This window comes from Astyanax mexicanus, chromosome 10 (assembly GCF_023375975.1).
Source record: "Astyanax mexicanus isolate ESR-SI-001 chromosome 10, AstMex3_surface, whole genome shotgun sequence".
Taxonomy (NCBI): Eukaryota; Metazoa; Chordata; class Actinopteri; order Characiformes; family Acestrorhamphidae; genus Astyanax; species Astyanax mexicanus.
Window position 1 is genome coordinate 48112848 of NC_064417.1, and position 27941 is coordinate 48140788.

Consider the following 27941-nt stretch of genomic DNA (forward strand, 5'->3'; position numbering starts at 1 on the left):
TTAGGTTCGGTGAGTCTTTATTGAAATGCAATACATAAAAACAGACCGGCTGAGTGGCAGGTAGGTTTTCAGTACCTGGCATGGCTTCTTTTTCTCGGGGAATGACATGGTGAGGGGAACAAAAACTAACAAAAAGGGTCAAAATAAAAGCACAAAAAAGAATCCCCCAGTTCAACTAGCAGTGACACTAGCTGGTCCCTATAAATAAGGCGGAATTTGAGTCCTTCCAAATGTACAAGTTTTGTTACAGTTACACCACAACATTAACAGCCCACAAACATTTAGATGACTTTCTTCAACTCATCGTACAAGACGAGCACAAAGGCACCACCCATGCCTCTGAGAACGTTGGACCAGGCACCCTTGAAGAAAGCTTTGCCACCCTCATCACGAGCAATCTTCTTCCAGCAGTCAATTGTGCCACTGTACATGATGTCAGCTGCAATGCAAAACAAGAGATGGTTACTTCACAACACCTAAAATATACCAAGCAGACCTAAAACTTCTCAGGAGAACAGCCTTACCTCCTTTACGTCCAGACTGCATCATCATACGACGACGCACTGTGTCGAAGGGATAAGAGGCAAGACCGGCAACGGCTGTCACAGACTGAGCAATCATCCAGCTGACAACGATGTGAGTGTTCTTGGGATCTGGCAGCATACCTACAGTGACAAGAAAAAGAAGAACATTAACAACTAGTAACAGAAACCAATCGGCACTGCCACATTACAGCCAAGCCAAACGTCTTACCCTTAGCTGTGTCGTAGATGCCAAAGTAGGCAGCTCTGTAGATGATGATACCCTGCACAGACACATTGAAGCCCTGGTACAGACCCTTCAGGCCATCAGACTTGAAAATCTTTGCCAAGCAGTTACCCAGCCCGGTGAACTCTCGCTCAGCTCCTGCTTTGCCAACATCTGCAGCCAGACGGGTTCTGGCGAAGTCAAGAGGATAGACGAAGCAGAGGGAGGTGGCACCAGCAGCACCACCAGAGGCCAGGTTACCAGCAAAGTACCTCCAGAACTGGGTGCGCTTGTCTACACCATCAAGGAAGACCTTCTTGTACTTGTCCTTGAAGGCGAAGTTGAGGGCCTGAGTGGGAAAGTATCTGATGACATTGGCCAAGTTTCCTCTCCAGAAGGACAGGAAACCCTGCTCCTTGGGAATACGGACAACACAGTCCATGATGCCCTTGTAATGTTTGTCAGCTGTGATCTGTTTGCTGGCATGTTGCACCTGTTAACACAAGATAAAAAAAAAAGTTAGGAAAAAAGTTTACAAATAAAAAATAAACCTACAGGTGAAGGAGCAGAAGAACAAAAGGAACAAAAAAGCCAATCTCTGATCCTTTATTGTTCATGTACAAAAACAGCCCTTGAAAGACTACTATTTGAAAATGCAGGAACTAGGGTCAGTGTGCTGCCACTGTTCAGAGTGTAACGTAAAGTAATGAATGACTGGCAAGCTAACAAGGAAAACTTCAGAAGCAGTAGGCCTCCCCTTCTTTCGACCTTGGCCAAGTATTAGAGGAAGTCTAATGAACTCCGGGTGAGCTTAAACAACCTGGGTCAGCAATAAACTACAAACCAATGGCTACAGCTATATCATGCAATATAGCTAACCACCTGAAAGACCATTTCATTCAGCTAGCTAAATTTTTATGATTGTGCTTTTGAGACACTGCAGACTTAAAACTCCTTAATGTGTAGCTTACTTAAATCATTATAACAAGCTAACGTACTTCTTAGCCACACAACTTAAGGAGACTGAACTGTTTTAGCAAGCAGCGAGTTTGATTCATCCTGAAGAATGAACCGGCTTTGTTAGCATTAGCTTGCTAGCTAACTGTAGTTGCAATTTAAGGAGACTTTCCGCTAGCTGGCTAGCTAAGGTCACACTGCTGAGCTAGCTAACTTTAGGTATCATTGTCAAGAGTTAAAGCTTAACTGCCATGTAATTCTTGACTAAATAGGTATTATTCTAAGTTAGTTAGCTAAATAGCTGCAGCAGACACTTAACATAGCTAGATACACTTAGATAGCTTGGTTAAATCGTCATTCACAGAAGTTTAAAATCGAGGTGTTTCAGATTAGCCATGCTAGCTACCAAAGTACGGCATTCAAAGTTAATTAGATACGCAAAACCATGAATTAATACAAACGATAAAGAAATAATCTTACAAACTTTAGTGGACTAAATTCCAACCTTAACTAGTTTAACACATTTAAGTTTCTCTTTCTAGCCAACCTAACGTTACACGTCAATTAAACAGCCAAACTAGCACTGAAAATCCGGGTTGGCATTAAATAGTTAAGCTTGCTTAGCCCATCAGGAAGACACTGTTAAAAGCTAGTTCAGCATTTATTGATGACTAGTCAGAAATATTAACCTAAGCTAACTAGTTACTAAACAAGACCCACTGAGACTTAACTGCTTTACTTTAACCAACCGGCTTTATTAGCGAGCTAGCTAGCAGGCAAGCTAACGCTAACTAAGCTAAGCTAGCTAGCTAACTTTCAATTCACGGTAAAGGAGACCTTCCGCTAGCTGGCTAGCTAAGGTCATACTAAACTGCTAACGCTAGCTAACCTTCTGTACCTGTAACTTTAAAAAAAGTATTAAATAACAAGCAGCCAATGACATCTAGATAGCATCTTGGTGATCAACACGTTTTAAATCAAGCAATAAAGAAAAGAACAGCATGTAGTTAGCCAACTAAGCTAGCTACCCAAAAGTATGAATAAACTTCAGACATCTTAATCTAGTTAATGCGAAATAATGGTTTCTACAGCCAGTCACAAATATAGTTTAACAGTTAAGTTTAAGCTGTAAAAATCAACATTTTATTTAACGTTACAGTTACACTGAACACCCGGTGAGCTAAGCTAACTTAGCTAGCTAACGCTAACGTATCCGGAAGACACTGTTCATAGTTAGCATTAGCTAAGTTGCTAATGCTAGTTATTCAATTAACCGGTTTTTAAGGTAACATTCCACCTTAAACTCCCTTAAAATAACCCAGATGACTCACCTGAAGAAGCAGCTTCACTCTCTCAATAGGGGCTACAGCTGTTTTAGAGATGGCAGCGGCAATACCACCGGCCAAGAAGTCCTTGGCGAAAGAAATGGCGGTCTCGCTCATTGTTGGGCGGTGTTACTGTGGTGTCGTGTGAAGGAGAAGGATCCCGCTCAGCCGCAGGAGTTACACGGAATGCCGGCCGGGTCGAAATGGCCGATCGACAAGCGGAGAGCAGAATTTAAGCGATGCTGCTCGCGAGACGCAGCGTGAAGACGAATGAGGCGCTGTGATTGGTTTCCTGGAATGCCGGGGCGGAGTCTAATGTACTGTACTGACCGTACTCGAGAGGAAAGGGGCGGGTCTGAAAATCACGAGGGCAGAGCGCGCAGAGGAAGAACGCGTCATCAGAGAGTACTGGCGTCATCATCACTACTAACACTATTCAATATATCTCCATATCTGGACCTTTAATCTCTTTTATAGCTGTATATATGTTGAGTAAAACAGTGAGTGTATATATGGAGGCTGTAGGAGATGAAAGAAAGATGTTCAGATTTTGATAGATGTCGTTTTGTCAGTCTAAGTCCATTAATTTAAACACTGCAGTGAAACCCACACTCTCCAACCAACCTGAAGTCCTTGAAGTGACTTATAGTACTGCAGGCTAGTATGGCAGCCATACACTAACCTAGCACAGGGGTTATTAACCTGTAGCTTGCTTTACACCTCACTGTAACCATACAGTGGTATGAAAAAAAAGTTTGGGCACCCCTGATAATTTTCATGATTTTAATAAATCATTAGTTGACATTAGTTAAATATATCATATAGCAGATGAGGGTCGCATGGATTTCAGTCAATATTAGCATTCTTAAGAACAATGTTGAAGTATCCACACTTCCACTCACTGTGGAACTAATGATTATTTTTGTAGTCGACTAATCTGTCGATTATTTTTCAGATTAGTCGATTAGTTAACGATTATTTATACGATGCCCTCCATTTCTGCTTGCTGTGGGTACGGCTCCTGTTTCTAGCTTTCTCTGTGAAATATTTTTTTACAGATGCCCCCCTGATTAACTAATCCCGTTTGGACAGGGCTAAAGTTGAAGTTTCGCCAGGGATGGATACTTCAACAAGACAACGACCCTAAACTCTGCTCAAATTGTAATAAGACATTCATGCAGAGGAACAAGTACAATGTTCTGAAATGACCATCAGTCCCCAGACCTGAATATTATTGAAAATCTGTGGTTTGATTTAAAGTGGACTGTTCATGCTCAGAAACCATCATACCTGACTGAACTGGAGATGTTTTTTAAAGTAGAATGGTCCAAAATACCTTCAACCAGAAGCCAGACTCTCATTGGAAGCTATAGGAAGCATTAGAGGCTGTTATTTCTGCAAAAGGATAATCTACTAAATATTGATTCAACTTTTTTGCCTGATTTTGTTTAAAGAATTATTGCACACTTTCTGTAAATCCTTTAAACTTCGTTTCACTTCTCAAATAGCACTGTGTTCATCTGCTATGGTATATTTAACTGAAACTGATGATCCAAACCACCAATAATTTATAAAGGAAAATCATGAAAATGTTTTTAAAGCTGTTTGTCTGTATCAGGCACTCACAGCTGATTTTGTTCATTTGTTTCAAAGCACCCCCCACTTCTGTGCCCAACCAACAAGTGCTGTTCTTTCACGCAAGTGGTGTGAAGGTCCGCTATTTTTAGGTTGAGGTCTTTTTTAGTTGGACGTCCCCTTTATGGATGGTAAGTGCGACTTTGGCCCCCTAAACTCCAACCATACCAGAGAAAAAAACTTTTTTCTAGGTAAATGAAGGGGTCAATGTGTCTGTGCAACAATGTGTTAAAACCTGTGATAAAATAAAACAGGCTGATTTTATTCAAACCTCAATTTGAGAAAAAGATCATCGTCATCCTGACCACTTTACACCAAACATTCAAGACGAAGGAAAAGCAACAACTGACGCAAGATCCATATGATTTTATTCTTTGAAAATTTTTCTGTGAAACCGCCGGGATTAATCTACCAAAAAATCTATACAACACTTGTTCATTTGTTTTGTTGGGTTTTTGCATTTCAATTATGCTCTATATTTTCACATAATACATCACAGTAATACAAAACAGTAATAAGTATAATAAAGTATAAAAAGGTGAGTACAGGCACAGCACAATAATTATATACAGTATATATGTGACATTGATGTAGAGATACATACCTGCTACAAAAAAAAAAAACGGTAGTTAGGCTGGTGAAGAGGTAGTTAACAAAATAGCCTACCAACATAGGGTATGTTTTTCATAGTTGACCAGCTGGATTTTTTTAGCAGGGATATCTCTTACTTATAGCAATGAGGTATAAATAAGCAACATACTATAATTATTAACAATAACTATTATATAAATAGAAAATCTGTCAAATCTAACAGACAAAAGGCTGTGTGATGATAAATAAAACTGTGGTTAAAAATGCACAAGAGGTGCAGGTACCAGCAGATGAGAATGAGAAAATTAAATAAACATGCACATATATAAATGCATCCTATAGTAGATCTCTTTCTCACATTGATGCACAACTCAAACAGGATCCATGTGATTTTATTCTTTGAAAATGTGCCTGTCACAGTGAAATCGCCGGCAATAATCAACCAATATATCTGAACAACACAGTGCTTGTGATAAACAGCCTGTCTTTATCACCACAGACAATAAGCCCACACGGTCCACCTTCAGATCACAAACTCTGGACACTTATCTTATCCCAGCTATCCTTTGTGATCCTGGGTTGACTCAAATGGGACTCAGGGGCTTCATAACATTCTCTAAAAGAGGGTAGGTGACTTCCAAAGAAGCCTATTGAGATACAAACTGTATAGTTTCTATTCCTATTTAAAATTCACATGCAACTAATTTTAAACACCATTTATATGCAATAATGATTCTCTGGTTCAATAAGCGGCTACAAATTTACACATTTCACATGCTTTGGAAGCCTGACTAGGACATTCTTCCAATAAACCAATAATAAACTCTAAAACAGACAAAATCTTAACTTTTGGCATACCTAGACTGAATCTAGACTGAATCTATTTTTTGATAGACTGGACAGCCGGAAACCATATGAAATAAGAATTTTGCAAATTAAATCCAAATCACATTTGGAGGTGGTTAAAATGTGATTTGCAAAGATTTTAAAGGTTAGTTGCTAAAACCAATCTCAATACCACAGCAACCCATGCAGAGTATCTATTGTGATGTCAAGACATGCAAATCCGATCTGATCACTTGCAAATTAACTGTGTGGACAGTCATCTTTCCAATTGTGATTTGTCGGCAGTTGGAGCACAGCCTAAAAGACAATGGGTGCATCCCAACTGTGTACTGAATACGAATACTAACTAGTTTTTGAGTGTGAACTATGCAGTGTAGTATAGATTTAAAAGATAAAGTTGATTATACTCAAAAATATACAATGTATACTTAGAACCAGTTGATTTTATTCTAAAAGCAATGCAAAACAGAAAAGGAGTAGCTACTTGGATCTGGAAATTGTTAGATAATAATGGTTGAAAGCAATACAAGGGCTGCAGGAGAATTTGCAGTGGGGTTTGATGGTATATCAGTACTTCATCACTTTCTGTTAGAACAGAATGGGTCAGTATATTAATATATTTTGTACTAACCTGCCAAATCTCTTCTTATTCAATGTGTTTTCATTCTTTTTATGATTTTTTACATTTTAAATTTAATATTGAAGATTATATTAGAGCTATACAAGAACATACAGAGAATTATTCTGTAAAGAAAAAGTGTTAAACAAACCAGAATATGTTTTATACTTTAGATTCTTTACTCTTGGTATTTTAATCTCAGTGTCTTCATAAAGTAGTCAGCTGGGACAAACTTTTAACTGGTACCGTATAGTATTAATGTGTAGTAAGCAATTGGGACACAACCATAATTATCAATGCTATATAAAAGACCCCAAAAGGACAAGCCCCCAGTACAGGCAGGTCAAATGAGAAAAGTTCGAAACACTGGACACTTAAAAAGACAAAGACAAATTTAATATTTACATTGTTACACTTGCAATCATTGACTGCCATCAGTACTTATATAACTAATACTATATAAAACCTCATCATTTATACATGCTGTACAGAGCACAAAGGAAAACATTTTCTCTCAAAAATAACTTAATGCATTAAAATTTTACTTCACCATACGCATCATATGTCCAAACAAAGGCACTGAAATAGTCCAATCCTTTCATTTCTAATAAACGGAAAAGTACCCTTCTTGTCTAAGACATTCATATCAATAACACAAAGCATAACACTGACTGAAAGGTTTGATAGTGGTTTACGTTCCACTATAAAATAATATCTGAGGTATTGCAGAAATTAAGGGCTGTGCTTTAAGTATGCTGGGCCAAGATATCCAACATGGCGAAGATTGTATTGACTGCAGTAGCAGGCGCAATAGCACCATTGTGAAAAGTGAATGTTCAGCAGCAGGTATTGTTACAGAAGTGGAATCAACAGTGATTATTGGCTTCCAATATAATCAATTCTGACCCAGGCCACAGGAGAAAGTCCATACTGTTTACTGAACACTGACAGTATTTATTCTTACAGTTCTGAACACTTATCTGTGCATTTTGTGCAGCTTACCATAAAAACAACACCTTCAGTTTAAACCACAATGTGGGCACTTTCGTCAAAAGGTAAAAAAAGGTTGTCCACTTCATGAAAACGTCAAACAGATATGCAATTTACAAAATTCACAGTTCCTCTAACCATTAGATTCCAATGCTATGGACACCAGAATACTAAGTATTTTAACTTTTATTTCTAGGTTTTTTATACTGTCAATTTAAAACAGATTTCTAAATTTCCAAAGAGGTCCAAGTATAACATTTCAACTGAAACGTGCCCAAAACTCACATTTCCTACTCAGAAAGTTGGTTGAGCCACATAAACCCAAAGTTCTGTATCCTAGATGGCCTCACCACTGATTAACAGTAATAAAAGCAGTATTTTTAACCAGTTTATCATCACTTCTATTTATTTATGCCTCATTAAATCAGGCATAAACCCTGTACTGTCCAATTCCTCTTGCATAATGCATTGTTATTAATATTGCTAATACAATAAAAAAAAAAAAAAAAATATATATATATATATATATATATATATTAAACACCATCATCAACTCAAATGAACTGAGATGAATCACCAGCTCTGAGATCTGACTTCAAAGGTTAATTCAACGCAGAATTAGCTTACAGGAGCCAGACTCTCAAAGCATCATGTCAGTTATGAACTATTGGCTATTGAAACAAGGCCCCTTAAAATGTTACATATATGAAGAAATTATGATTTTTTTATAAGAACGTTTAGCAATGTTTCAAAAAGGTTCCAGGAAAGATAGCCAGTAATGTTACAGAAACAATTTTCAGGAACATATCGGTTAGCATCACATTATTAGAATATTTATCACAATGTCCCCAGCCAGGGGAAAGTAACTTGCCATCGGCTACTGAAGCCCCTAGACAGCACAATTGGCCTTGCTCTCTCTGGGTGGGTAGGTGGCGCTCTTTTTTCCCCTCATCACTCCAAAGGGTGATGTTGATCAGCACAAGGCGCCTGTGAGCTGATGTACCGGAACCGAATCGCTGAGCTTTCCTCCGAGTGCGCTGTGATGCTACTCGTCAATGCTGCATCAGCAGCAGTTCAAAAAGAGGCGGAGTCTGACTTCACATGTATCGGAGGAGGCATGTGTTAGTCTTTACCCTGCTGGTGTTGTGGCATCACTAGTGATAGGGGGAGTCCTAATGAGTGTGTTGGGTAATTGGCCATGTAAACATTAACTGTAACATTCAGAAAACGTTCTAAAAGCACAAACTGTTAGCTGAGATGGCCCTGATTTATATGAGAATCCACCCCCAGAGCTGCTTTATCAGCACTCATGATAACAAGAAGTGAAAGCACGTGCTTGATCTGCTGATGATGTCTAGCTTTAAAGCATTTTGCCACAAGAACCTAGTGCAACACAGTGCCAGATAATGTACTTAGTAGAGAAAATTCCCATTCAAACTTTCAAACGTTTTCCGTGTTCCGTCCTTCTGTTGTCCCTCAGTCCATCACAAGGTCAAGGAAAGACGTGTTCACCAGCGATTTCCAATTGAAGAACTCTGTGTCTGTGACTTTCTATTCCTCAGGTAACGTTTAAACTCCTGCAGTTCCTGTGGGCCCAGGCTTTGGTCCACTCCTGGTTGGAGTTTGTAGCTCAGTGGAGAGACTATATAGCCGTTTTGGTAAAGACAGACTTGTTTGCACATCTCGAAGCAGCTGAAGAGCAGGCCGTAATACGGGACAATCTGTACAAGAGACAACAAACAGGACAACTGGTAAACATTCCAACGTCTGAGACAATGACAGTAATAGACAGTAATTTGGAAAAAATTGGACTAGTTTTGCGTAAGGTCCTTCTTAAAGGAGAAGTCCAGTATAAAATTGACTTTCGGTGTAGTAAAACATGATAAAAAGTACTAACCTTTGTTGAATAGCCCACCCCTGCTCTGCTGTAGCTTTCCGACATCCAGTAATTTTATTCAGTTTTTCTATTTAGAACCTGTAGCGTAACCTAATCTCCGCACCCGGAGATCAGGTTACGCTACAGGATGCAAACAGTGTTTTTTAATAAGCTTTTTATGCACTTTTTAAGTTATTAATGCCTCGTTTCTAATGTCAGGGCTCTCCGGATTTTACCAATGAGGTGTGGAGCTACTTCAGGCCTAAATAACAATGCAATAAGTGATTTATCTGCAGGGGCTTGTTTGGACAAATGGAATAAAATTACTCGATCTCAGAAAGCTGCGGGAGAGCGGTGGTGGGCTATTCAACAAAAGTTAGTACTCTTTACTCTTTAAAGAACTAGTGCGTAATCTTGGTGTACAAATGGACTCTGATCTCACTTTTAACAGTCATGTCAAAGCAGTCACCAAATCAGCATTTTATCACCTCAAGAACATCAATAAGATCAGAGATTTTCTGTCTAAATCAGACCTGGAGAAACTCATCCACGCCTTTATTTCTAGTAGGATTGATCACTGTAATGGACTCCTAACTGGACTCCCAAAAAAGACCATCAAACAGCTTCAGCTGATTCAGAATTCAGCAGCCAGAGTTCTGACTAGGAGTAAAAGAAGGGAGCACATCACCCCCATCCTTAAATCCCTACACTGGATACCAGTATGTTACAGAATAGACTTTAAGGTATTGTTACTGGTGTATAAATGTGTTAATGGTGCAGGACCAGCATATTTATCTGATGTGCTCCAGCAGTATGAGCCGAGCAGAACTCTCAGATCATCAGGAACTGCTCAGTTAGAGCCGCCTAAAGTAAAAACTAAACACGGAGAGGGAGCGTTTAGCTACTACGCTGCTCTTAAATGGAACCAGTTAACAGAGAGCATTAGAAGAGCTCCAACACTAAACATGTTTAAATCCAGACTGAAAACCTACATGTTTGATCAGGCTTTCAGCTCAGCTTAAAACACTGCAGCTCCACATACTTTTATTCTGTAACGGCACTTTTATATTATGTTTTATTCATGCTTTATTCTTATTAATTCCTTGTTGTTCTTTTACATGTTTTTAATTTAATCATCTTTGTTTTAATCATGTTTTAATCAATCATGCTTTATTCTTATTTTAGTTTTTATTTCCATTTTTACTGTTAATCTTTTACATGTTTTTTTTATTTGATTTCTCTGTGTATTTTCTAACTTGTAAAGCACTTTGAATGACCGTTGTGTATGAAAGGTGCTATATAAATAAACTTGCCTTGCCTTGCCTTGCCTTGCCTTGATCATGTTTTACCACACCCAAAGTCAATTTCACACCAGATTTCTGTGTAAAGTCTCTGTGTTTGTTGTGTCTTAACTTGTAATAACTATTTACAGAGTTACAACAAAAACAAATGTATAACATGGCAAAAAAACGTTGTCATGGAAACGCGGTTGTCCACAAACACAGATGTTTTTCTATATTTTATGAAAAATGTGTCAAAAGTCATGGGACAGCAGTATATAATTTGATCATTAAGTGTTATATCAGGGATCTTGTGAGTGAGGTTAAACACTGGCTAGTGGACTCATATCAAGACTACATCAATTAACAGCACTGGAAAGTGGACTGTGTACTGAGGAATATGGTATAGAAGCCATTACCACCCACAGTGGACAGCGCAGTGGTGGATAATGATAGTGACTGGTAGCTTCTGGCTAAATTGTCTATGCAAACAAAAAAGTGACTCAGAAAAAAAAACTGAACTTACATCCATATTTAAAGCAGAAGACCCCCCACACACACATCCACATGCCATAATACTATTCCCTATCCCATGGCATTTGTCATGTCAGTGTATATATAACAATGAACCAATACATGATGACCTTCCTAATACAGTGTTGATCCTCTGCATGCTACCAAAACAGCTCAGTCTTTACTCTAAGGTGCTCTGTGTTGTATCTGACACCAAGGCGGGAACAGCAGATCCTGTAAGTCCTGTAAGTCCTGTAAGTCGCGAGGCAGAGCCGTCATGGATCAGAATTATTGTTCCAAGTAAATATTGCACACATACTGAACCCAGCCATCTACAGGAAAACTGGATTCACTGGACCAGGCAACCTTTTCTAACCTTGCTCTGAACTCTGTTCTAATGTTTGTGTGTCCGCTGTAGGAGCCGTATGTGGTCATTCTGGCTGGTTCATGGCTATTATCGGTTTATGTGCAGCAGAATGAGATGCACTTATGGGTCATAGTCATATCATACTGTAAGAAATATCACCATACAAAACTCCATACATGGATAATCACACAATTTTAAAAGCTGTCAGTTTTATCACATATTTTTTGCTTTTAACTGTATATACTTGTCATTTTTTGTGTTCAGTATATGCATGCACTCAATATGCATTTATGTAGTCATGCAGTTATGTAATAATTAACTTTACTCATATAATTTGTTGTCTCATAGCTAAAAGTACTGCTTATTATGTGTATAAACTAGGAACTTCTTGTGTCCCGTGACTTTAGTCATGTCACATAAAAGCCTAAAATAAGATGCACTGACCTACAACAGTCACTTCTTTACTCTTCACACAGACAATTCTAATTAGATACTGCCAGTCACAATCATTTCCACGCACTGTGCTGTCCACTGAGGGTGGTATTTATATTGCCTTTCAACCTTACTCACAAGATAACATCTCACAACTTTTACAGGTGTGAGCATTCCCTATCGGTAACACTTCATGATCAGTTTACGTACTGCTATCCCAGGACTTTTGGCATGTCAGTGTAATTGTGCTAAATGTGTACTGAAAGTTATTTGCAAAGAGCTAAACTAATTAAACTGACTCCAGCTTTATCTAAAGGCCTAAATGATTCACATATGCGTAAATTCTGTGTGAGGGGGCGGGGTTAATAGAACTGGCAAAATCATTCAAGTCTTTAAGCTTCTCACCTTGACTGTGTTTGCTGTAAAGCCATTCCAGAGGGACAACACACCCTTGGTTTTGATTACCTCTTTAAAGCAGTTGATCATGCCTGTAAAGTGGACATCAACTCCTCCACAGTGGGGCAGGGTAGGACTCTGGGCCTTAAATATAACAATATATATATATTACATTAATGCAGTTATTTGTTAAGATGAAGTTAAAATCATAAATTATTAAAAGAAATCCTAAAGGAAATGTACTAAAGGACAAAAGGACAAGAGAAGAGCGAGTGTGTGTGTGTGTGTGTGTGTACTTTGGAAGAAGGTGGATCTAAAGTACAGAACAGTCAGTGAGTCACAGGGTCAAGAAGTTAGGCATTCAGAGGTTTCCAGTTGCATAGCTGCACAACGTCATCATGAGGTATTTACCACAGACACGGTGTACAGTGATACGTGGTGGCTGCAGTAAAAGTCAAGAACACTTTTATTTTAGAGTTAATAAAAGTTAATAATAGGTCTAAATAATTATTAAATCACTATGAAAACTTTAGCTTTTGTAATGTTAAATAACTCACTCAGCAAATCAAAAAAGCGGTTAAATTCTTTGTATTGTCAGAAGTTATCTATAGAAAATGAGATGTGAATTGACTATAAATCAATATTCCATCTCTGGCCCTAAAGAAGTGGCATAAAATCAAAAATATCCAAAAGCAGTGTGTAAGACTGGTGGAGGAGAACATGCCAAGATGCATGAAAACTGTGATTAAACATAAACAGGGTTATTCCACCAAATACTGATTTATGAACTATTAATATATTAGTATTGTTGTTTATGAACAAATATGAACTTGTTTTTTTGCATTATTTGAGGTCTGAAAGGTCTGCGTCTTTTTTGCTATTTTGACAAATTTGCATTTTCTGCACATAAATGATAATATAATAGAACAAAAATGCAATTACCCCCCCCCCCCCATTTAAAGAGCAAAAAAGAAAGTATTACTGTCAAACATATTCAGAAATTGAAAATGGAATATATTAAAATGTTTAAACACTCTAAATAAATAAATAAAAATAATAATAATAAATCCATGTTTTTTTTAATTACCATATCATCTCACTCATGGGTAATATTGATGTTAGCAAAAATTAATATCAGTTCATAATGTAATGTCACAACACAATTTTTTAGATATGAAAATGTTTTTTGTGGTCTTGACATTTTAATTGAATTTCACTTAATTGCAATGTTTTAGACGATTAAACCAGTCTAAACTACAGTCTTACAGACATGTTAACTCATTTATAAAAACTCGTTTTATTAAGAGGATAAAATCATTACAGTAATTTAATCCTGCTCTGCAGTGAAAGAGGAGCTCCAGGGAACCATAAGGCCTCCTTTAACCCTATTGGTGGGCCTGATGGGGGTTGTGTGAGATTCTATTGGTCATTGTTTCTATAGACGCTTTTGTATAGCACTAAACTCAGACAGGATTTTCTCTACAGGAGGGGAATGAAGGCAACCTGGCAACTGCTCTGCCTGACAATCTGGTTTAACTTGTTAAGACAATACTGAGAATGCAGGCGTATGTAAATTAAGTTAGTTAATAGAGGGGATTTCATTCATACAGTAAAATAAATGTAGAAATTGTCTTTTAAACGGTCTGTTTAATAAATAATTTCATTTTAAAGAACGTATCTTTTGCTTAAAGATGTTATCTACATTTCCAGCTGCGTCAGACAGTTTTGTACTCCAGTCATAATATTTTGAATGCTTCTGTAATAAAACTATTACGTATTAATATAATGATTTAATACAACCAAGTATACACAGGAAGGAACTAAGGTCTTGGACAGTTTGAAGTTCTGTGAGGGTCTGTGATAGTTGCCCCATTGTGCCACCTAGTGGTGAACAAGCAGCATTACATTACATGTTTTAACTAGGGCACTGAAGATCTAATAATTTATTACAAAAGAACTAATAATTTATTTCAAAATAATAATTTATTTCAAATAACAATGGACTTTGTTGGTATGTCTGCCACAATATTAAGCTGTAGTTCTACAATTGCATTATCTCATCAATTTATTTAATAAAACAAAACATGTTCTGTGTTCAATATTTGCATATTGTTTAGTTTGATTTTGGTCAAAAATGTAACTTTTGGTGAATCCCTATTTTTAACAATTATAGCAGAGCTGCTAAATATATACTAATTGCTATAATTATGTTAGGATCATTATCACTATTTAAAAGTCTTTTCTGTTTGATAAAAAAAAAATCACACTGTTCTCATTTTATTTCATGACATATCTATCATTCATAATATTATAAACTATTTCACTCTTATCTTGGAAACACTGTGTGCATTACTAAAATCTTGAAATGTTGGATCACTGACTTCTAGTAAGATATGGTGAAATGTCCTGTATATTATTACTGCAATATCGGAAATTATCCTCAGTATTGTATAGCCCTAATTTATATCTGTTTTATATAAAAAGGTATCTTGTCTATTAGCAGCCATAAATTTACATGCGTGACATTTTGTATTCTGTCCTTGTTAGCATGTCAGTAGGTACTGACAATATGACACGGTGGGAAATATAATTAAAAATGATATTTACAGTAATATGCATCACAATACATGTGATCCTAGGCAAAAATGTGAAATAGTAAAAGAATTGGTATGGACATGTGAAAATAAATTCACCTAAAAAGTCTATTTTATCATACGCAAAATATTCAAACCTAATATTACCCAAAAATAGAAATGGATAAAATTAAGCTTTTTGATTTGTGTTATTACATGGCCAAAGCAAAATATTATAAATATAAGAATAAATGTTTTTTTTATTGAACATGTTTGTAAAGGGTATTAAAGGAAAATGCAGAAAAAGTTGTAAGTAATGCTCACCTGCATTTTCCTTTTTATCATCTCAAACGGGAAAGAGAGGCCTTGAGAGACTCCTGCTGCGAGACAGCCATTAATAAAGTTCTGTAGAGAGCTGAAGCGGAAGTGATGCTCCTGCCACAGTTTATCCAGGTTAATATAGACTACATAGCAGCCAATGGAGAACGGCACTGCACCTATTCCACAGACAAACACAATAACACAAAACAAAATTTTAGCAATCATCTTGGAGTGTTTAACCTAGATATTTCTTAAAACTGTGTATAAATAATATTAAACTGAGTGTGTATAAATTATATTAGCAGGGTTCATACACTTTTAAACCAATACGTTTTCATAATTCTTTCATGACTTTTCCATGCCTTCAAGGCAAATTGTCATGATAATAAGATTTTTAAAACATCAGTGCAGACATGGACAATAAAACCAATAACAAACTAAAACTATAATCAAAATAATAATAGTAGGCCTAAAATTAATCTGATAATCTGATTTTGATAATAATATATGTGTCAGATACTGACAGCTCCAATGTGTAGGGCTATATTACTGAATTAACTCTAAGCTGATGTATTTGTTAGCTCAAAATGGATTATTTGTTTTCTTTCTCTGTGGACCAAATTTCCCTGACTTTTTCCCTAAACTTTCTGGGTATTCTTATTTTTGCAAAACTTATCCAGGCATGGAAACTGCTATTTATAAATTCCATGACCTTTCCAGGTTTTTCATGACTGTAGAATCCCTGTTTTAGTTTATTATTCCTAAAAAATTAAACATTTGTAAAAATAAGATTCATAGAAAAGTTTAAGTGCTTATCTTTAATCAAATGAGTGCATACTAGCTCAGTAGACTGAGGTAAAGTAAAGGCCAGGCTATCTCAAGCCAATCAAAAACACATGACCAGCAGTGAGAATCATCTGACACACAAAGACAGCAAAGCACGGTACTTATTCCTCCTTTAAGAGAAGTCAAAGTCCAAAAACCAAGTTCATACAGCTATGAAAGCAGTATAGGGTGTGATGTAACTTAATATGGAGTGAATTAAGGATGATTGGGACACAAGGCCAAATACAGGACATTTTACCTAAACAAGCTTTATTTACCTACCTAAAATAGTGAGGGAAAAGCCCCGATAGAGCGCGAGGAATCCCTCGTTCTCATAGATGCGGGACAGAGCGTGCAGCACCCCTCTGTATGTGGATTCCCTGCAGTTTTGAGCGATCAGTCTGGTTTCAACAACTTCCAGTGGATACGTAACCAGAGCAGCAGATATACCGGCCAGGCCCCCAGCCAGTATCGCCCTCCACTGTGAGATACGACCAAGCTCATCCATGTGGAGGTGGACTATCCTATTCAACCAAGAGAAACAAAACAGTCATTAATACACAAAATCTACTGTCTGCAAACATATACATAACATACTGTTAATATTTTTGTGGTATCACTTTTATATATATACACATTAATTTTATATGGAGTACCAGAAAGAGCATCAGTTAATTATATTTTAGATTTTTTTATACCCTTAGCTCACTTTCACAGCTTATTTTCATTGTGATCTCAAGATAACAAGTTCATTTGTCCAGATAACATATGCTGATTTTTTTTTCAAACGTTTTGTTCAATTTTTTTTTTTCCAAAAGATAATACTGAGACAATATTGGGACATTGATTATTTATTGTTTCTTTTGAAATCAACGGCATTACAAAATGTATAGTGTATATTCAGCATATCTGACATGTCAAACATATATATTTTTTATTAATTCATGTTAATAAACATCTTATTGATTATTTGTAATTATATAAACACAGAAACATTTATGAATTACATGGTATCTGCCACCATACTACTTTAAACCTACATGGATTCAAACTTTGTATGAGAACTCTAAAGTGTCCAACATAGAAGTAAAAATACTAGAAACACACTGCTTTCTAATATCTTATTCATACGTAATCAACAGCTACAGTGCACCTTCTAACACTGTTGATGGGACGCTGCCTCCCCTCTTTCCTAGAATACTGTAAATAGAACTTTCCAAAACAGGACAGGAGGGCCGTGTGTTTATGTCTGCCATCCCATGTGACAGATATGACAGTTCTGGTATGTAAATGCATGTTTTATTTTATTTTTTTTTTCATTCTAGAGACCAGAAAAACTAAATATATAAATGTTAAAGTCTTTGGCAGACTTAAGAGATGCAGGGTGACTAAGTGCCCTCCTAGGAGGTGCCAAAATAATAATAATAATAATAATAATAATAATTGTGGACTAAATTGGTGCCCTCATAATGGGATAAACTGGGCTAAACGACACGGTACATTGTTTTCAGTGATGACGCAAAGTTTAAAAAATAAATTTCCATTCCCAAACTCCACCTCTAGAATGTATAGAGTCCCTGAAAGGACATGTACAGCTGCCCTCCTGGACACTAGCCAAATTAATACAAATCTATTTATGCACTAGGGGTGTGCCATATGGTATCGTACCAACAATATCACCAACATTTTCAAATATCGTGAACCATATTATACCCTGAAATATCGTGCCATATCACCCACCTCTAATTATCACATCAGAGTACTACAGTACTTTTTTTTTTTCGCTGTTTTTAGCAAAAGAAAAATACACACTGTTTCATCATTTCCTATTATATATCTACTAAAGACTAAAGATTATATCTATCCAGTATCATTTATTTGCATTATTAGTATCATGGTTACAATCTAATAAAATTCTTGTATTTTTTAATATCTTAGTTTGGGGTGTGCAAGATCATATTGCAAAAATAAAATGAAATTTTATTTTTTATAATTTTGTTGCAGTAGTGTATTCTTGGAAAAGATAAAAAAATAAAAAAATAAATAATAATAATAATAATAATAATAAATAATAGTAATAATAATAACAAAACACTGAATTAAAAAATAAATAAATATATATATATATATATATATATATATATATATATATATTTTTTTTTTTTAAATTCAGTGTTTTGTCACATCACCAAAGGTGATGGTTATTGGGAAAATTCTATGACATATCCCCCACCCCTAATATGCAAATGTTTATTGCACAGCCTCTTTATCTGTTTAATTCTATGCATATTCCATCTATCCATCCATCCACCAACCTGCCCATTCTACACAACACCCCCTTTCAAACGCTAGCTACTGCTGACGTCACCGTGTGCTGAGGCCGGCGCGGCGCTCTGATTGGCTGAGCCGGAAAGGCGTGATTTGGTGGTGACGGCTCCGTGAACGGAGGTAAACTTTGCGAGGGGCTGATGATGCCAGCTAGCCATATGTTTACTTAGCTTAAGTGGCCTAAATCTGCACACCATTTTGGGCGACAGTTGGACAGTTTGTAGGTAAATGCACGGAGGAACACTGTATTAGTTGGGTAGCCTGTTACATATATTAGTTTAGGGTTATAACCTTAAATAAAGTCGTTAACTAAAGTTAGCTTAGCATGCTAACCTAGCTAACTAACTTCCTATACCAACAACAAACACAAGATAGGCTATGAATTCTTCTTCAGTATGCAGTTTAAACAGACAGTTGTGTCTAAACCCAGCTTATTCAGTTAGCTTAAAGCTCAGAATATAAAATACAAATAGGAACATTAACTTTACTCACTTTTTATAAGTTGCCAGATGCACAGCGCTGTAAGGAAACAGACGCATACAGGACACCGCATTCCCCTTCCAGAAGCCTCGCAGCCCCTCGCTGTGATACAGCAGCAGAAAGCTGTTAATAAAACCACGTTTACAGTGAAAAGTCCCGACCTGACTCAGAATCTTCACCACCTCCAGCGGGGATGTCACGGTTTTGCTGAAAACACCGGCAAATCCCACACACAGGAAACTTTGAGAACTCGTCAGTCTGTTGTCCCGTTTAACTGTCGCCATGTTTAATACTAGCAGATCTAACAGGTAGCTAAAACGCTGCACGGTACTCTCACACACAAAGCTGGGGTCTGCCTGAAGACAGAAACGCAAATGTTTACCATGACAGCTGGGTGTAAAACTGCCCAGCTAACCCAGCTGTAGAAAAGCTGCCACTGGCTATCTGCCACTGCCACAACAAGCCCAAGTGATGTCACGAGTATTTAAAGGGCCTGAGAGCTGCTATTGGTGGGTGATGTGCTGAGAGGCGGGTCTGTATATAGAGGGAATCTGTCTTTTTTTAACCCGTTCAAATCAAGTCATTTCAAATTTATTTGTATAGAACTTTTTACAACTGATGTCACAAAGCAGCATTATGGAACAATGAATCAGACAAACAACTGAACGTATAATACAGAACCCCCAGTAAGCGCAAAGGCAAGAAAAAACTCCTTCAGAGCTGGAGGAAGAACAAACAGTGGGAGAACCAAAGATCTATCTGGAAGGAATTAGTTTCTCAGGGGGTCCTGGGATAATTTTCTCTTTTATGGGGGTCCTCTGTGATTTTATTCCCGTCTGGAGTGATCATGTACGTGTTTTCTCAGATGTCCTGTGAGAAAATAACAGGCTCCGTGGTCCTCCGGTAATTTTAGTCCCATTCGTACTTACATCTCTGAGTTTCGTCTAGCAATTTAAAATAGCTATTTGTCCACTGCCGCGCACAGTAATTACACTTTGGGCACGCGTTTCCACGGAGATCCACATAAACACAACAGCAAGTGGAAATGGAGGAGCTACTGAACCGATGTCATGTGACCGAGAAAGCCAAAAAAACCTCACTGGTCCCCCTTTTTTTTATTGCAGTCCAGATGCAAGAGTTTTATCACTGAGTAGAAGTGTGAAATGTTTTTCACAGACGTCCCTCTGAGAAACTAATACCCTCCAAATAGGCTCACATATAAGGCTGGCCCAGCCTACCACTGGTCAGCCAGCTTTAAATGAAGGTTAAAATGAAGGTTTAAATAAAAGGTTTGAATGAAAGTTAGAGTTATTGCACACTTTGATGTAATCGGTAGTGGAGAGTGAGCACCTAGTCCGAGGCATGTTGCAAAAAATGGATGATAGGCAGCTGATCTGTGGTGGGTGTTGGGGAAGGCTGACTTCCAGAAACTCAGTCTGGCCAGACAGGAGACAGAAGAGCTGGAGTGTCCAACATCCACTGGCATCCGGTCAGACAGGTTCAGCTGTGCTATAGGCGAAGATGATGTTTCAGTGTACTTTGGTACTCTGACACTCACAAAATACAAATCAGTCAATTAATAATACCCCATCCCCCTGGTGACGTCCAACTATCTGTGTCTCACTGCTGTCAGAGGCTCACTGCTCAGCCTTATCAGCTCTCCCTTCTGCCACGCCCCTAAACCCATACAGCACCCAGTGCCCCTATCAACCTACTCCTTTTTAGCTGAGTGGAGTCAAACTTAAAGCAGGGGGTTTAGTTACCCTTTAAAGATGCTTATTTTTAACAATTAAAAAACTCAAATTTGTGAGATTTTTTTGGTCGCTTATGACACCATCTTGCTGGTATCATAAATGAGTGAAATGGTATTGGACCTTATTATTAATAGTGTACAGTAACAGCGATCCAAGGTACAGGGGACACATTAGTGTTCTTTCAACAAGAAGACACCTTAAGTTATAAATAGATATAGATAACCAAAAAATCTACTTAAGTAAGGTAACAAAGTATTTGTATTTCATTACTTGACACCTCTGCAGCTTAATGCGTTAGTCACCTGGAATGGCTTTCAGTTAACAGAATTTTATTCTTGTTATTAGTTATTTACTTTAATTTCTTAATGTGTTTGAAAGCATAAGTTGTACAGTTGTGAAGAGGTAGAGTTGGTATACAGTGAATAGCCCTGATATAATGGCAAGACCTACTCAACTAAGTAAAGAAAAAAGTGACTTAAGTGTAGAGACCATAAAAACTATGATGAAACTGGCTCTCATCAGGACCAAGAGTTACCTCTGTTGCAGAGGATGTTAATAAGAATTAAACTTTTAAGTTACTACATGATTCCTTATTCATTTACAATTGACTGATACTGTACATTTCTAAAAAAAAAAATAAAGCAAAAAATGCAGGTGATAATTTTGAATATTTATATTTTGTGTGTATATATAACGATTCACTTTATTCTGTGTGATGTCAAGGAGGGGGTATGTTTGTTTACTTTCTGTTATCGTTTCTGGTACATCAGCGGACCACTGATATATAGGTTACACCTACAGTGATAATAAACATACAGAAAAAAGCAATATGATATACTCAGTTAGTTACAGGGTCTCACAGTAATTAAAATAGGAGAAGAATTTTGGAGGAGTGTTTTGAGAAGTTCCATTTCACTTATATCTAACACCAGATAAAGTTCGTCATTCAGACGAACATTCCAACAGAGATTATCAGTTGTTCCATAGAGTGATTGGTTTCATTATATCGATTACAGAGGAGAATTCATTCAAAACCTGTAAACATTTCACAGATTTACCTGCTATAAGACTTCAGTACTCTCAAAATAAAAGTACACTGTCACTGTTTATGTACACCACTGCTTATACTGTACATTTGTTTGTGCAAAAATAGGACTAGGTCTGCCAGAATATATATATATATATATATATATATATATATATATATATATATATATATATATATTTGTATAATGTATTTTCCTAGACATTGTAATAAACTATATTATTTTAAAATTGTGGATGAGTTTGTATAATAATCTATTGAGGATGTTCATTTAGTTTCATATGTACTCAAAACATATCACTATGATTTACAGGTCTTTTCCTAAATTGCAGAGTCATCAAAGCTATAGAAGCTGGAAGAGGGAATAGTAAGCAGACCAGTTGAAGAAGATCTGAGAATATGCATAAGTATGTGTAGAAGATCAGACAGGTAGGAAGGAACCAGATTATTGAACCAGATTATTTTACCTGTACTTGTTAGTAAATTGCTTATGTGTTAGCTATTTAGGTACTGGATAAAACTACAGCTCACCTAATGCTCATATACAGCTATATAGATGAGATACTTTGCTCTTTTTTTTAGTAATTGTAAAAATATTCATTCTCTGTTAGAAACAGTAAAAAACTGAACAAAATTACATTTGACCAGGTGTTTATTATATATTGTTTCCAGTCTAAACCACACCTAATTTACAGAAAGCAATGTAAACTAACTTTAACATGACCTTTCAGTGTTCACTTCATGGGAATTGTACGTTTAAATAAGTGTAGCTATGTATTATGATAAATCACCCTGACATATCTGAAGCTGTATCAGCAGTCACCAGCAGATGGCAGTCTATACTCAAATACAGGATCCAGGCTTTGGATGCTGAAAAAAAGTTTTGGGGGAAGGGTATGTAAAAGTCCTTTAGATACGCATTAGCATTGCAGAATTACTGGAAATCTTGTTCAGTAAAGGTAGGAGTGGAAAGAATTTTCACAAAGGTAAAAAAGATTGCAATACACACCCAATACCTGCACTACTGATATACTTGCACTGTCAATACGCACTTTAATTCCCCATAAACTGTGAACTTTAAGTACTTTACGCACTCATTCACTTTACCAGCCTTAAGCTATATACCATATTTGCACTACTGTTATATACGGGTTCTATTTATACTGTCATTCCATCTCAATCACCATCGATATTGCACTATTGTCTTTCGTCTTACTTATGTTTATTGTGTCTTGTTGTTTTGTACATTTAGTGTCTCCCACTCTTTTAGATTATATATCTTATTTCTTTTTACTTATATTTATATATCTATTTCCCCCCACCACTACTGCACCTTGTTTTTGTCTCATGTATGTCTATTGTGTCCCTGCTGTATTGTACACATAGTGTCTCCCGTTCTTTCTTTTATTATATCTATTATCTGTACCTGCTGTAAAATTGGGAAAGAGAGTAACGTAATTTCAATTCTCTGTATGTCCTGTACATATGCAGTATTGACAATAAAACTACTTGACTTGACATTGGAATGGATAGATTCTGGGCTAGCAACAGGGGAATTTAAGATATTGTTAAGATAATCTGGGACCAGTCAAAGGTTTTCTTTGATTCCTCTTTTTTTTTTATTCAGTGTGTTTTCTTACTTGCTATGATTTAGTGCATGGAATAGTTTTCTCAGCCATCTTAAAGGAGTTTCTGGAGGTGCACAATAGGTGAACAATAGGTGCTGTTTTCCTTCACGCTGTGCTTAAGCTCATCCCATTGTGAAGGACAAACACTGTGGAGGAAAAACTTTAAATGAGAAGATGTGTCCAAACTTTTGTCTGGGACTGAATATCCTCAGTATAAACCAAACATGAATTGAAGACACTGAGGCCGATTGACAGCAGTTATACAGCTGGTCTAGTCTATCTATTTACACATTTTCTTCAGCCTAACTAAGTATTTTGCATTGGACAATCCTGTGTCTGGCATAAACAGGACATGAAGGAACTTTTAAAGTCTCCACCCACTTTTTCTCTGTGAAATTAATCTGTAAAGCACCCTCACATCATGGCTTATGATCATATCGGAATTAAACCATTTATTGAATTGTATTATAAAAATGGAAAATTATCTTTTTAGGTAGAGAAAATGGTTTCAGAATGGTCTTGAACTGATGACCCATGATTTACCCTACTCACAGTGAACACTATGGGGCGTCCTAAGACTGCTCAATCTTTAAAACACTCACTTGAGCCATCATATCAGCAATTAGTGCAACAAATGAGATAGCTGCATTGATTGGATCTGTGTTGTTAATGAATTTGACCAAATATGGGCTTAATGTCTTTACACTGGTAGGTGCATACTTGTAGTGCACGCTACTATAGACCTTTATAACATTCATTAGAGTGATGGGCTCAAATAGGACAGAAATGACCAAAGTCTAGTGCTATGTGGCATTGTGTCAGGTTCTGGTGCCAGTTTGGCCAGTTATAAGCATTATAAGCAAGTGAAATATGGGCATCCATACACCCATAGTATATTTAGTTTAAGTTTTTGCAACTTGTAACATATGCTTATAATGTATATTATGGTATTATGAGCATTTTTTTTTTAATAAATGTAAATGTACTGTAATACAGTAACATATATCACTGTACATCAAGGCTTGTTGGCTCTGCACATGAAAGTAAGCGCATGAGCTCTCTGCCTGTATCTCAGCAGGGTCTTGTAGCTCTTTTCCTGTCGGGGTGGTGTTTGTTTTTGGCCTGTGTCCCCTTGCGAGGTGCACCTCCCTCCCCTGCTGGGCTGACAACCTCAGCTCCCTGTGAAGATCCCACCTCCTGTCTGAGGCTGGACCACTTGGCTTCTTCACAAAGACTACTGGAATAACAGAGCCCCGAGAAGGAAATGACGGCCTCTTCAAAAGAGCACCTTCTCTAAGACCCTGTGCCCGGGGGAGGGGCTGGGAGGGGTAAAGAGAGGTGTCAGGGACACACTTTATCATTGCTCACCTACTGAAATCTCTAAATTAGATACTTAGATTTTTGAATATTAGTACTAGGGACTAGGGCCAAAACCGAACAAAATAAAACGTGACCAATGCCTTTTCATTCCTTTTGATACACCATTGCATGAATTAATTTTCGTAGATACAAAATTTACTGTGCAAAATAGAAGCCTTCTGATAACCATGTCCAGAAGTGGCATCAACTTCTCTGAGCTTTGAGACATCTGGATTGTTCCATTACACAGTGGAATCACAGTGTACTGTGGTCAGATGAATCAGTATTGCAAATATTTTTTGGAAGAAACGAATGCTGTGTGCTCTGGACCAAAGATGAAAGGGACCATCCACACTGTTATCAGCATTAAGTTGTGGTACGTGTTTGCGTTAATACACTTATGTGAAGCAGCATTAATGCATAAAAGTATTTTGACATCTTCGAGCAACATACTGTACGCCTTCAGGCTGGCATCTTTTTCAGGGACGTCAGTGCATTTTTTAACAAGACAATGCAAGACCTTATGCTGCGCACATTATTTTTACCTTATGTGTGGACAATTTTTAACGAAAAATGCAACCAGGACAACTCCATCTTGTTGTGCACCTTAAGACTTGTTTGCAAAAACAATAAGAAAAAATAAAATTTGAAACATTCTGTTTCTTGGTATCCTCAGTGCCTAAATATATTTTGTTGTGAGTGTTGTGAGAAGCAACGGCAACATTACAAAGTGGTAAATGCTTTACTGTACCAATGTCTGAAGTGCAGTAATAGCTGTATATGAATAACAAAATGAAATTGATCAGACAAGACATATAGTACAATATCTTGGGGTCATACTGTTTGCATAAAAAAATGTCAAAGAATTTGAATAATAAGTTACAACTTATGATAAATTAACCCTTAGAGTTCTGTAATTACTATTTAGTTGTCAGCACTAACACGAACAACTGTGAATGATTTGGTAACTGTTTACTCTAGCATATATTGTGGAGTCCCACCGGTTCAATCTTGGGACCTATAGAACTGTTGAAAAATATAATTCACAGTATGGTGGTGAATTAGTGGTTAAACAAAAATGCAAGGAAAAAAGCAAAGCTTTAGCTTTAGTCATACACTAGAATTTATACAGTATAGTTATACGCTGACAAATTTTAAGCTCTGTTCTATTGTACTCCATGACAGTAAACCAGCACTAAACCAAGATTATAGTACCATACGTACCATAAGGCTGTAAAACCATTATTAATTGTCGAATACTGGTAAATACAGTGGGATATGACAAACTTACAAACCATTTTATTTATTTTTTTTTTTTATTTTTTTTCATGTGTCATTTGTCCATACTAGAAATTTTGTAAATTCTGCAAAATGAACGAATGAATAGATACAGACAGATATTAAACATACACATATTAAGGAGAGGTGTAGTCGTAAAGAAGTGTTTGGACGTGTGAGGGATTTTTCTTGACAGTGTCACTCGGGGCCTGTTAAAGAATGTCAAAGTGGGAATCAGAAGAATCTCTAGTCTCAGGAGCCGTAAAAGTTGCAGCGCTTCCTTTGAACGTGGCAGGAAAAATGGGCCTTTGATCTTACTGTCATATGCATGTGGCTCCTAATACAAGATAATGGGGCGATGCTGGTGCCAGATAACTGGTGTGAAGTGTGTGCGTTTGTTGCCTCTTATCAATTAGGGGCTGAGCCGTTTAACAGGGTTAGCCTTGTTATGTGTTGCCACAAGGTCTCCACTGTGGCTGGACGGATCTGCTGGTCTCCTCCCCTGTCCCTTTCCCTTCTTCGCTCTGGCCCTCTCAGACTCTCTTGATCTTTAGCTTGCTCTGTTTTGCTGGGATACATTGAGGAGGATAGGGCCCTGACTTCCTCCCGAATTACATAGTGTCCTCCCCTGTTTGCTGACCATCTCGCCGGCTGCGTATCCTGGATTCATTAACCCGAGAACTTCCAAAGCTCCTTTGTCTTGAGGGTCCCTCTCAGTGTCTCGGGAGCCACAGGTGGAGAAGCAGCCATTGTCATTCACTGCAGCTCATGCGCAAGTCTGCTCTTGATCCCTGGCTTTGAAATGGAGCACTGGAGGAAGAGAGTGGGCTGCTCTGCTCGGCCCACCGTTTCCCACACCGGGCCCCGGCCTGACCGTTGACCTTGACGTGTGAAGTGTGAATCTGAATTCATGCGAGCCCTGATTATCCACCCCAGTCTGCTGCCCAGCCCTGCTGGAGGTGCTGTGAGGAGAACCACTCAGCAGAGGGAGCTCTCTGACACTTAAAATGAGCCTGGCTGACCCGTCCCTGCTCTGTTCCTGCTCTCGCAGCCTGGTGCCGGGCCAGGAGGCCGAGGGGTCATAAAATTCTCGCCCCATTATCACAGTCACATCACAGTCCTGCCCTGGGAGGGGGGACGAGGGAGAGGAGAGGAAGAAGAAGGAGGGGGGCTCACACTGACACCCTCCGCCTAGTCTCACTTCACAACCAGAGATGAGATGTGGTGCACAGAAGCTCTGTTACAGTGAATTTACACATCTAAGGCTGCATCAGTTCCAGTCTATCATAAAATCTTTTCCTAAAATATAAAAAAAATGCATTTATAATTATAACAAAATCACATATCATGTTTCTTGTATAAACTGCAGATTTTATTTAGATGATAATAGTGATATATCAGCAAAACAACAGTGATTTTGAGTAGAATTACAGAAAATGTTGCTGTGCAATAAATTGCTATGCTATGCGTTTAAGAATGCATCAGTTACAGTCTACAATAAAATATTTTCCAAGAATATACATATTTTCTTGCTTTTATAAACTGTACATTTTATTTGGATACTGATATATCAGCAGAAAAAGAATTACAGTAAATGTTGCTATGCAATAAATTGATATGCTATGCGTTTAAGAATGCACCAGTTGCAGTCAGTTTTTCATCATAATAAATCCTTTCCCCACACTGTTAAAAGAATACATGTAAAAAGAAACTGCAATTACATTTATATAAAAATAAATTGCATTGGTCTTCTATTTTCATGCAGTTATAAACTGT

At 37.4% G+C, this 27941-nt stretch overlaps 3 protein-coding genes across 3 annotated transcripts in view; 1 reads left to right on the forward strand and 2 right to left on the reverse strand.

The window, feature by feature from the left end:
• slc25a5 (solute carrier family 25 member 5) lies at nucleotides 1-3287 on the reverse strand. Its single transcript, XM_007254394.4, has 4 exons — nucleotides 3036-3287; nucleotides 754-1240; nucleotides 525-665; nucleotides 1-439 (listed from the first exon to the last, which is right to left on the reverse strand). The coding sequence occupies exons 1-4, from the start codon at nucleotides 3144-3146 to the stop codon at nucleotides 282-284; spliced, it is 897 nt and encodes a 298-aa protein (XP_007254456.3). The 5' UTR covers nucleotides 3147-3287; the 3' UTR covers nucleotides 1-281.
• A 3807-nt stretch (nucleotides 3288-7094) lies between these two features.
• Nucleotides 7095-19569, reverse strand: slc25a43 (solute carrier family 25 member 43). The gene is made up of 5 exons (XM_007254395.4): nucleotides 19114-19569; nucleotides 16576-16817; nucleotides 15472-15644; nucleotides 12584-12718; nucleotides 7095-9431 (listed from the first exon to the last, which is right to left on the reverse strand). The coding sequence occupies exons 1-5, from the start codon at nucleotides 19383-19385 to the stop codon at nucleotides 9219-9221; spliced, it is 1035 nt and encodes a 344-aa protein (XP_007254457.3). The 5' UTR covers nucleotides 19386-19569; the 3' UTR covers nucleotides 7095-9218.
• The window catches only part of lnx2b (ligand of numb-protein X 2b), a 56744-nt gene continuing 47549 nt past the window's right edge, over nucleotides 18747-27941 (forward strand). The window contains exons 1-2 of the mRNA XM_049483840.1: nucleotides 18747-18845; nucleotides 22233-22329. The gene's annotated coding sequence lies outside the window, so the exon portion shown is untranslated. The remainder of the gene's footprint in view (nucleotides 18846-22232; nucleotides 22330-27941) is intronic.

Coding starts and splice junctions, on each gene's coding strand:
- slc25a43 (XM_007254395.4), bottom strand. CDS start 19,385: ATGGCGACAGTTAAACGGGACAACAGACTGACGAGTTCTCAAAGTTTC. Junction 12,719..15,471: donor TGATAAAAAGGAAAATGCAG/GTGAGCATTACT, acceptor GTTATATTTAAG/GCCCAGAGTCCTACCCTGCC. Junction 9,432..12,583: donor TTACAGCAAACACAGTCAAG/GTGAGAAGCTTA, acceptor TCTCTTGTACAG/ATTGTCCCGTATTACGGCCT.
- slc25a5 (XM_007254394.4), bottom strand. CDS start 3,146: ATGAGCGAGACCGCCATTTCTTTCGCCAAGGACTTCTTGGCCGGTGGT. Junction 1,241..3,035: donor GAGTGAAGCTGCTTCTTCAG/GTGAGTCATCTG, acceptor TTGTGTTAACAG/GTGCAACATGCCAGCAAACA. Junction 440..524: donor GCAGTCTGGACGTAAAGGAG/GTAAGGCTGTTC, acceptor TTTGCATTGCAG/CTGACATCATGTACAGTGGC.